We start from the raw sequence: 10,329 nt of genomic DNA, 5'->3' as shown, positions 1-10,329 counted from the left end.
TTTTTCAATGATATCTTCCTACTCAAATTGGCTCAATTTCATGAAACTTTTTCATAGAAGTTCATTGATATACATAATTGACTTCAATTAATCAATATCACTTCTATATGTTATTGTCAATGCTAAGTGTTATTGTCTTGATTTCAATTTAATCTCTTTTGATTTAATTTAATCCTTTTTTTTAAAAAAATGGAACAATATTATCTTCCTCTAAACAAAATTTATTATTTGTGTATATATATTATACTGATATTTTTATTAATTAATGATTTTGTTAATTCAAGTCTTTTTATAAGATTATAATTAATTAATAATAAATATTTTAAAAAAACAAGTATTTAAAATTAATATATTATTAATTCATATGTTTTTTAAAACTAATATATTATTTATAATATATTATTGTTGGTGGGTGTATGTCAAATTTATTATTCATATAAATATAATATTAATATTTAGGTTTAATTAAAATTTATTGGTTAAAGTCATTATTAGAAAAAATAAATTAATAATATACAATGTAATAGGTTAAAACGTTATTTTTAATAAAATAATCAGTATAAATAATATATTTTGTCTTAATTGAAAAAAAGAATAATATCATTTTATTCTGAAAAAAATTGAAATTAAATTAAATTGAAAAATATATATAAAGATTAAATTAAAATCAAGATACTTATGTGAATATCGTGTGACGTAAAATTGACAAATGTCATATGACATTAACGTATCACGTATCATAGTGCAAACGTTATATAATATTTTACAATTGTAATAAAAAAAATTTAAAATATCTTTCAAAAAAGATTTAATTGAAACACTTTTAAAAAAATTAGGATACATAGAAAGGCGGAAATCAACTTTAGGATACATAGAAAGGCGGAAATCAACTTTAACAAATGTACAACAAGTGTAATTAAGCTATTAATTAATAATTAAAATAATGATGGGGACGCACAGCATGGCCAGTGAGAGCAGCCAAAGAACAAAACTCCTCGCTCATGCGGAAAGAAACGTTCCATAGACCAACAAACTTTCAGTTCAGTTATTATTTATTTATTTATTTTATTTAACTCACGAATTTCTTCACTTTGTACTTTCATTCCTTCAACCCAATCAACGGTTTGAACTTCGAACACAGCCATGGCCACTCTTCAGAGTTGGAGAAAAGCCTATGGCGCTCTCAAAGACACCACCAAAGTTGGTCTCGCTCATGTCAATAGCGATTATGCGGTATCATCTCTCAATTTCAATTTCATTTTCATTTTCGTTTTCGTTTATTCATTCATTCTTATATCGAATCTCATTGAATTTTTTAATTCATCGTTTTTTGTTCAACTTATTAGGAGTTGGAAGTTGCCGTAGTCAAAGCAACCAACCACATCGAGTGTCCTCCCAAAGAGAGACACCTTCGCAGTGCGTCACTCGTAATAATTGTTCATTTTCTTATTTTGTGCCTTCGAATCTTTTTTGTTTATTTGTTTATTCTAAAATGGTGAAACTGCATTCCTTGTAGAAATTTTGCTCGCAACTTCTTCTGTACGGCCTAGAGCTGACGTTGCTTTCTGCATTCATGCACTTTCGCGACGGTTGGCGAAGACCCGAAACTGGACGGTATTTTTTTTTTTTTGTGATTTGAATGTTTTTACGACGTGAAATGATTGTGATCATGGTGTTTTTTCTTTTTAAAAGTAACCATATATGGTGTTTTTTTATTTGAGAGTTATTGATTGTGATGTCAAAATATTTGTTCTTTTTACTGGAGCTTTGAATTCTTGATAACCTCATAATAATATCTAGTATACGTTTACTCGCTGGGTCAAATAGATAATTAGTCTAATTGGTTTTGAGTTTGTGCTTTGCAATATTGTTCTTATGAATTTATATATATATATATTTTTTCTTTGATAACTTTCAGTAGTTGGTTGCTTTAGTCTAGTTATATAGCTTATAACCTTCTGATGGTTAAGTACCCTTATATTTCAATTCTTTTGGTCTTGTTAACAGGTGGCACTGAAAACATTAATCGTAATTCATAGGTTATTGAGAGAGGGTGATCCTACTCTTAGAGAAGAATTTCTTAATTTCGTACAGAGGGGGCGCATACTACTCCAACTTTCTAAATTCAGAGACAATTCTAGTCCAATAGGTTAATTTTTAACTCTGTCTTCATATTTCTAGGTTTAATTTATCTATTGGTCCCTTTACTTTTTATTTGATCTCCATGTATTAAAGCTTGTAATTGGGCCCATAGAGTTTAAGAAATTTCTAATTAGGTCTATTAAATGTAAAATCCTTCATAAGCCATCCACCTGGAAGCTTATAACCTTCCTATAAACTCTTTTAGTACATTTCAATACTCGTAACAGAGAAGTTTATCAAAATAAACTCTTTCGTTAGCTTATATTAGCAAGATTCACTGATGTTTTTGAATAATTTCATAAGAGCTTGAATAATAACTTAAGTTGTCTCTCATTTTGAATAACAACCTTAGGCGACTACATATTACCGTTGCCTTTCTAACTGTGTGGTGTCGAAGAGTTCTATCCGTTTCTTTTTTCTTTCCTGGAGTTATAGGATTTGGCTGAGGGAGGAAAAGATAGAACAAAGAATTCAAATAGTATGATATTGTGTATATTGAGGTGATATAAAAATACAAGAGATTAATTCTTATTTATGTAAAACTCACATAGTGTATACAAAACTGTGTTTCTTCAAGAGAATGATCTTATAAATACAGCTTAAATGCGAGACATACATCAATCTTAATTAAAGAGAAAATAATAGATTTAAAAAGTTACAAATATATAACTGAAAAGACGTTGCTGCTTTAAATGTCCGGCAGCTACATTATGAATTTTCTGGTTTTAAATCACCAGTAAACTGTCAGTTAATTGCATGGAATCTGCCATAGTCGTCGGAAAACAGCAGTAAACACCAGAACTTATTCAAGAAGCAGAATTTCAGAGCTTCAAACAGAGAAGTCGGAAAAATAAATTTGGGGTGGTATGAGTCATAGTTGTCATGAGTTAGCACTGGAATGATTGTTGAGAGAAAGTCACCACAAGTGTAATCCATGGGAAAGGAGGCACCACCAGAAGATTGTCAGTAGGAGGTGAAATCACCACTAGTGTAGTTCATTTGTGGGAAAAGTATGGCATGGTAAATGCCTTTCACTCTACCCCTCCTCAATGCTATGTTTGTTTTGTAAGAGAACCAGATAATAATCAGGACCAATTATCAAGTAGGGGTAACTACCGCTAAGATTGTTAGGAAATGGGAAATCATACCAAATCCGCAGAAAAAGGAGAATCCCTCAGATATGATCACCAGCCCATGAGCCAAGCAGCCACAGGTTACTGAACAGGAAAAAGGGGGCTGAATTTGACTATTAGTGGAATGAATGACTAGGGAAGACAATTGGAGTGAGGTGGTCAGAAAATGGGGAAACACATTCCCATGTACCACCACAAGGATGTACAAACCCGAATCAACAACTGCAAAAGGAGAGATGGCGCTAGATAAAGAAGTCCAATTGGACAGGGTGAGATCAGATCAGAACTGAGACCGGTAACGGTCGGAAAGATTAATGGATGCACTCTTATACATGGCTAAAAGGAGATATGTGGGTGTTGGGGTAGAATCTTCAGATGGTACGTGTAAGCCTGTGAAATATCTGACAGTGAAAGCAAGCTGCTGCTGATAGACATGAAAGGACAGACAACGTGATGTCGGACTTAGAAGAAAATATAGGGTTTGAGAAGCTGGAATTTGTCCTCATTTAACAGGGAAGAAGAAGACAGTTGCTACAGAGTGAAGTTCGGTAAAATAGAATAAACCAGAGAGAACTGGGTAGTTGAATAGTAGCAGGACAGGTTGCAAAGAATGGAACCTCTCTAATTCCGGTTCAAAATATAGGGTTTAGTCAGGGAAGGTGGGAAAGAGAGAAAAAAAAAAGACTTCGGGTACTATGATCCTGTGTTATATTTACATTAGTACTAGACTTCTAGTCCTAATTAACTATAATAAAGAACCAAGAGAAATATAGTAAAACATGAAACCACTATTTAGAGATCATATGAGATACTCTAGATAATTTTGATACTATCAACATATTGTGTGATATTTTCTAGCAATTTGTTGGTGGTTAATGTGTAAATGCCATAGTGAGCACTCTTTGAAACTTAGGATCTCTCCTGACTTTGGTGAGTCTCCAGGACGATCCAACTAGCCTAAACTACTTTGTATAAATAGAAAGTTATATTTTAACAGGTGGGCTTATCCTGTGCATTGTTCACAGTTCAATCCCAAATGGCTCTTAGGTGACGGTGTTTGAGTTGTACAATAGAGTTCAAGCTTTTGGGAAAGTTGGTCATTTACTTTAAGTTCCTTATTGTTGTTATTAGAAATTTCTAATGGTAAGCTAGATCCGATGACCCAGTTAGAAAACTTTTAAACATTGAGGATCTAGTAAATTTATAATTGGTTCCTTTTGTTTCACGAAATTTCAAATGGTTTCTTGGAATCAGCATACCGTTAAAAGTTCTTTAGCAGAACTACAGAAGGGATCCAATCAACTAGAACTTTTGAAATTTACAGACCCAATTAACAACTTACAAATTATAAATGCCTTATTGGAAATTCCTAAATATTATTGGGACCTATAGATCAGTTTAATCCTTTTTAACTACGGTTGAAGCTTTAACAAATTATCTTAGATTTGTGTTTTTGTTTCAATAACTTAGTTGCATATTTTGACTTTGAGATGTCACTTGCTTGCAGCTTGGGACTGTTCTGCCTGGGTTCGTACTTATGCATTATACTTGGAAGAAAGACTTGAATGCTTCTCGATTCTGAAGTATGATATTGAAGCTGAGCGTCTACCTAAGCCTGTTGCTGGTCAAGACAAGGTAATTTTCGCTCTCTTAGATAAAAATAAGAGATTTATTGCAATTAAGTGAGAGGCAAGGTAATTTTATTAAAATTGTGATTATATTTTTGTAAGACTAAGGAAAAATAATTATCTGGACAGTGGGAGTGGGTATCATGAAACAAAATAATGAAAGATAAGTATTGTCATTAGTGATATTTGTTGTGCACTTGATAAAAATTAATTAAAATGGGGAGAGTGAAATTAACGTATTAATTAAGTAGTTTAGGAAAAATTAAAATAAAATATATTATGTATGAATTTATGAGAATCAATTAGAATAAAAATATTGAGATAAAATATATTATTTATAGATTTATCAAAATCAATTAAGATAAAGATAATTTTATTTTAATATATTATGAAAATAATGGGCTTTTACACCGATTTCAGAAAATAAACCCAATAGGATCAGGTATGGTATGCCCTGATAGGACTTTAAAGGTGTATGTTAGGACGAAGAAATTCCAGCCAAGTTATTTAGCATTATAATTTATGGACTTCTTATTTACCATGAGACACCGTCATCCTGCTGGATATGATCGTAATTTATTTTATACTTACTATCTTCTGTTGTATTTTCTGCGCATCAACACTTAATTTGATTCATGACCCTTTTTATTTGACAAATCACCTAGTTGTATTATGTATATCATGTTCCTTTTGAGCTTGTTTCAATTATTATTAAATGAATAATTCGTAGTGTGCCTTTTTGCAAGTGATGCAGGATAAATAAAGCCTGAACATATTATACAATACACGAATGGAAGTAGATAGAAAATAGCAAATGATGTTTCTGCCTTTATCCTGTTACCCTGATTTAGTGAATGGTTTTAGGGAAAGGAGGCTGCAGTACCTATTAAAATAAGAAAAAACCTATTAAGATAGAATGGAAAAGTGAGGATTGAAAGAAGAGAGGACAGGGATGGGGAATACAAAGGAGAGAAGAGTCAGAATCATAGTAATCAATGAGAAAATATGAAAAATTGAGAATAACGCCTTGTTTATAGCGAGGGGGCTACTAACCTTGTGGTGGTCAAAATTCAATTTGAATAGTTTTCATAATTTCTGAAATGTGTGCTTTCATTTTTGTGAACTATTTTTGTGAAGTTTTCTTGCCATGCTCCAAGCAGGGGTATAGCAGGACAAGGGATTTGAATAGTGAGGAGCTATTGGAGCAGTTGCCTGCTTTGCAGCAGCTTCTCTATTGCCTTGTTGGTTGCCGTGTAATATTCTGAACCCTGTGGAGATTCATTGTCCTTTTTCTATAACTCCCTCTCTTTCTTCCAAAATTGTTCTATCGGTATTGTATTCATTTTTAAATAATGGCTAACCAATTTTGCTGTGACTTTTCAGCCAGAAGGAGCAGCTGTTAGCAGCTATGTGATACAATATGCCCTGGCCCTGGTATGTATTGTGTCAAGATATTCATTTAGAACTTTCAAATCAACTAGAAATAAAATTAGTGTGTTTCTAAGAACAATTTTCTAGGTGTGACATTTATAATAGATTTCTATCAGTACTCTTATATCGCCATAGCTTGGGGGAAATTATGATATATTATTGACAATATGTAGTTTCTTGGTCAAACGGTTGTGTATGTCTCATTAAACTAAATTGACAAAATTTTATGCTTGATAGCTTAGAATATATATAACAATATATTTCTTTTGTTTTATTTTCTTTTATATCAATTGGTCCAATCATTACTTTTTCAATTTGATCGATCAAAGTAACATGTTATAAGAATCTGAGTAGAAGAGGGTGAAAAAAAAGTTAATTAAGTGAGTCAATGAGCCAACCCGTTTAACCCACCAACCCGTGGTGGGTCGGGTCGGGTTCAAATTTTTTCGGCTCGCTAATAAATGAGCCGGGTTGGGTTGTCTCACTAAGTGATCAACCCGTGGTGGGTCGGGTCGGGTCGGGCCGGGTTACCCGTTTTGACAGCTCTAATTATTGTGTAGTTGACTGATGCATAATTTGGTTGATCACTTGATCTTCGAAGTTATGGAACACTTTCCTTTGGTTTTTGTTTATGTGGATGACAACAATGGAAAACTAAAAATTGTTGGGCAATGAAATTCAAGAATTATCAGGAAAAACAGACACATCTAAACTATTTACTGCTTCCTTGAAAAATGGTGGTACTGGTAAAATCCTTCTCCATGTTCCCTGGTAATGTGGACTGACTTTCAATAATCTTCATCTAATACATCCTTTCAGTAAAGGCACAACTGTTATAGTGACAATTTGTTTGTAATGATGGCTCATTTGTAGTTGTAGATTCTCTTAATTTCACTGATCACACTCTTGTGTTTATATCTTTCATTTGAAACATTTGTTCGGTTATATTGAAGTTAAATACTTTTAAAGATTCATTTATTAGATGGCTTTGGAATCGGTTAGTTTTGCTATTTATGTGCTACTTATGATCATTTTAGGTTCTAAAAGAGAGCTTTAAAATTTACTGTGCTATTAACGACGGCATTATCAATCTTGTTGATAAGGTAAACGGACATACATCAACCTACGCTATTGATTAAATAAGATCTGTGCAACAATGGCAAGAGATAATTTTTTGTTTCCTTGTAGTTTTTTGAGATGCCAAGGCATGAAGCTATCAAAGCCTTTGATGTCTATAAACGTGCTGGCCAGCAGGTTATTTGTATGCCACTCTGCTTTTGTAATATATTTTTCCATGATGCTTGTATTGAGATGCCTGGTGATTACAGGCAGAAAGTCTCTCTGATTTCTATGAAATATGCAAAAGATTGGAAATTGCTAGGAGTTTTCAGTTTCCTGTTTTAAGAGAGGTATATATATGTTATTGCACCAATTTAGTGTAACGAGTTCTCTTTCATTTTAATTTTTCTCACTGCTTACATTTTGATGTTTTCAGCCTCCAGTATCATTTCTTGTTACCATGGAAGACTACATAAAGGATGCACCTCGACTGCTTGCAGTTTCAAGTGAGCCATTAGTGAGTACATAATTCATTGTTTATAAAGGAATAGTTGTCAGGGTTTCTTTATCATTGGCATTTTTTATTAATAGATTTCAGACATCAATGCATTATTTTCCGTTAGATTGAGCTTTTAGATTAGATTCTAGCTCACTAATACTCTTCTTTATCAACAGTTACTGACTTACAGACCAGATGATGTTCCCACAATAGAATACGATAAATTATCTCAAGAACAGGAGCCCTCAGTGCCTGTTGATGATGTTGTCTCCAATTCTGAGCCTGCTCCTCCTCCACCGTCTCACAACTATTTTGAAATTGGAGACTTGCTGGTGAAACATTAATCGAAGGTTCAGTTATTTCAGATTATGTTTTTCTTCAACTTTCTTCATTCTTTATCGTGGTTGCAGGGGTTGAATGACAGTACATCTGAAACATCCTTGATGGAAGAAAGAAACGCTCATGCCCTAGTCATAGTCCCTGCCGAAATTGGTGAGCTTTGTTTATAAGCTTTCAAAATCCTACAATTTAGTGAGGTTTGGTAGATAATATGTACGACTGTTTTGTGCATACATATGAATTACCGCTTTAGATTCACGAGCTGATCCTGCCAGAGATTTTGATCCAACCGGATGGGAGCTTGCTCTGGTCTCCCCTCCAAGTACAACTATTTCTTCAAACAATGAGACACAATTGGTAGGTCGTTCTTACCTTTTTACTGTGTTTATTTCCCCTTAAATTTACTATCTTCCTAAGCTTTTTCTTTTCTTCAAATTATTCTCAGAAATAATCAGATACTAAACATGAGCATTAGAATTCATTGCCATAGTATAAAGTCAAAATAATGCAATTGATACCATTCACTAAATTCAGTTGGATGTTGGATTTTGAACTGGACCTATTTTAGACCACAGGCAGGATATTTGATATAGTTAAAAGTTACTTCGTATTCTATTATTGGCTTGCAAGAGTAATGCATCATATGGTTTTTAAACTACTATTTTAATCTTTTTTAATTTTATACTGTTGAATATTAAAATAAAATTAAAAAAAAACAAGCATTCATCATGATTGATCAACTAATGGTGTTTCATGATTCAGCAGTTTGGATCATTGGATGACACGTTCAGGAAATTATTATTTGTAGTCAAATGTGATGTATCGCGGAAGTATAGTGTATGTCTGCAGCTTGCTTATCTTTGTGATATATAGGATTTGTAGTGCTGTTTCAGAAGACATAAATATAAATTACTCGCAAGAGGAGTACGTTTTACATAATTCTAGGATGAAGTTTGTTTAAATCTGCTCTTCATCTTTTATTGCATAACACCATTTTTATCATGTTACACATTGTTTTCTCTTTTCTCAAGGTCGCCCAGTCTTTGTACTACTCAACGTCACATTGATTAGTTTGTTTAGTGAGTTGCAGGCGATTCCTCTTTTTAGGACACCAGATTAGTGTTTCTGATTTAAGAGTTCTTTTTTCGGTTATTCACATGCTAGATTGTTTAGTAAAAACGATTAGCAGCTGTGTTTATCAGTTTTTTTTTTCACTGATTATCAGGTTGGTAGGCTGAATTCTCTCACCCTCAACAGTTCATATGATGAAGGAGGATATAGATATCCACAACAATCTGCTTTTGGAGTGCCAGCTCCAAATCCATTTGAAATTCAAGATCCTTTTGTTTTGTCAACTAGCATCCCTCTCCCACCCAACGTACAAATTGCAACAATTTCTCAACAGCATATAGATCCTTTCGATCATTACCAACCATATCAGCCTCTGCAGCAGCATATGCTGATGAGCCGAGCAAATCCTTTCGAGGATGCAGGATATGGGGCATTTCCTGTGCATCCTGTTTCTCACGTTCATAATAGCAATCCATTTGGAAGCTCTGGCATGATATAAGAACACATTATTTCGGAGATTCAATGTAAAGCTGGATTTTGTTAGATAGATATGATTTGTAGGATGAAATGTTTGAGATAATAAGGTCACAATGTCAATCATTTTATAATAAGACAATGGTTGGATTTTATTTTTTTCTGGTTAAATCTCCATTCAAATTCGTACATGCATACGTTTTCAATGTTCACATACATATCTTGAATAGAGATTGTATACATAATGTGCCTCATTACATCTAGAAGGTTGACACATGATTTTTACATATCTTTTTTAGCAGTATTAGGAAATTGAGGAGGAACATCTTGGGGTTGTGATCGTTCTGCAGCAAAAATATCACTGATGCACACCCTCTTCTAATACCTAATATATCATTCATTTTTCTTCCCCTACCTTCAACTTCAACCTTTTCATTTTTCACACGGAACCGTTCACATTGCATAGACCTTTACTTCATGTACTTCAAGATTGTTTTCCAACAACCCTCTTTTTTAGAAAAAGCTTGATTGGTGCTTTGTTAGTTCTTGATTT

General features: G+C 33.2%; 1 protein-coding gene across 1 annotated transcript; it reads left to right on the top strand.

The window, feature by feature from the left end:
• Positions 1 to 1,015: 1,015 nt before the first annotated feature.
• Positions 1,016 to 9,947, top strand: LOC124848061 (putative clathrin assembly protein At2g01600). The gene is made up of 15 exons (XM_047325670.2): positions 1,016 to 1,233; positions 1,347 to 1,416; positions 1,517 to 1,614; positions 2,008 to 2,149; positions 4,783 to 4,910; positions 6,064 to 6,156; positions 6,287 to 6,337; positions 7,372 to 7,437; positions 7,523 to 7,588; positions 7,663 to 7,743; positions 7,830 to 7,910; positions 8,069 to 8,224; positions 8,303 to 8,384; positions 8,485 to 8,588; positions 9,457 to 9,947. Exons 1-15 carry the CDS (start codon positions 1,144 to 1,146, stop codon positions 9,799 to 9,801), a joined length of 1,653 nt encoding a protein of 550 aa, XP_047181626.1. The 5' UTR covers positions 1,016 to 1,143; the 3' UTR covers positions 9,802 to 9,947.
• Positions 9,948 to 10,329: the final 382 nt, after the last annotated feature.

This window comes from Vigna umbellata, chromosome 3 (assembly GCF_029865625.1).
Source record: "Vigna umbellata cultivar VRB3 chromosome 3, Vumbellata_1.0, whole genome shotgun sequence".
Lineage (NCBI taxonomy): Eukaryota > Viridiplantae > Streptophyta > Magnoliopsida > Fabales > Fabaceae > Vigna > Vigna umbellata.
This window is presented reverse-complemented; position numbering and strand designations above follow the sequence as displayed.

Bases quoted from the DNA above. Each gene is read 5' to 3' on its own strand.
- LOC124848061 (XM_047325670.2), top strand. From the start codon at position 1,144: ATGGCCACTCTTCAGAGTTGGAGAAAAGCCTATGGCGCTCTCAAAGAC. The intron at 4,911-6,063 runs GTAATTTTCGCT...TGCTCCAAGCAG, and splicing joins CTGTTGCTGGTCAAGACAAG to GGGTATAGCAGGACAAGGGA. The intron at 7,589-7,662 runs GTTATTTGTATG...TGGTGATTACAG, and splicing joins ATAAACGTGCTGGCCAGCAG to GCAGAAAGTCTCTCTGATTT.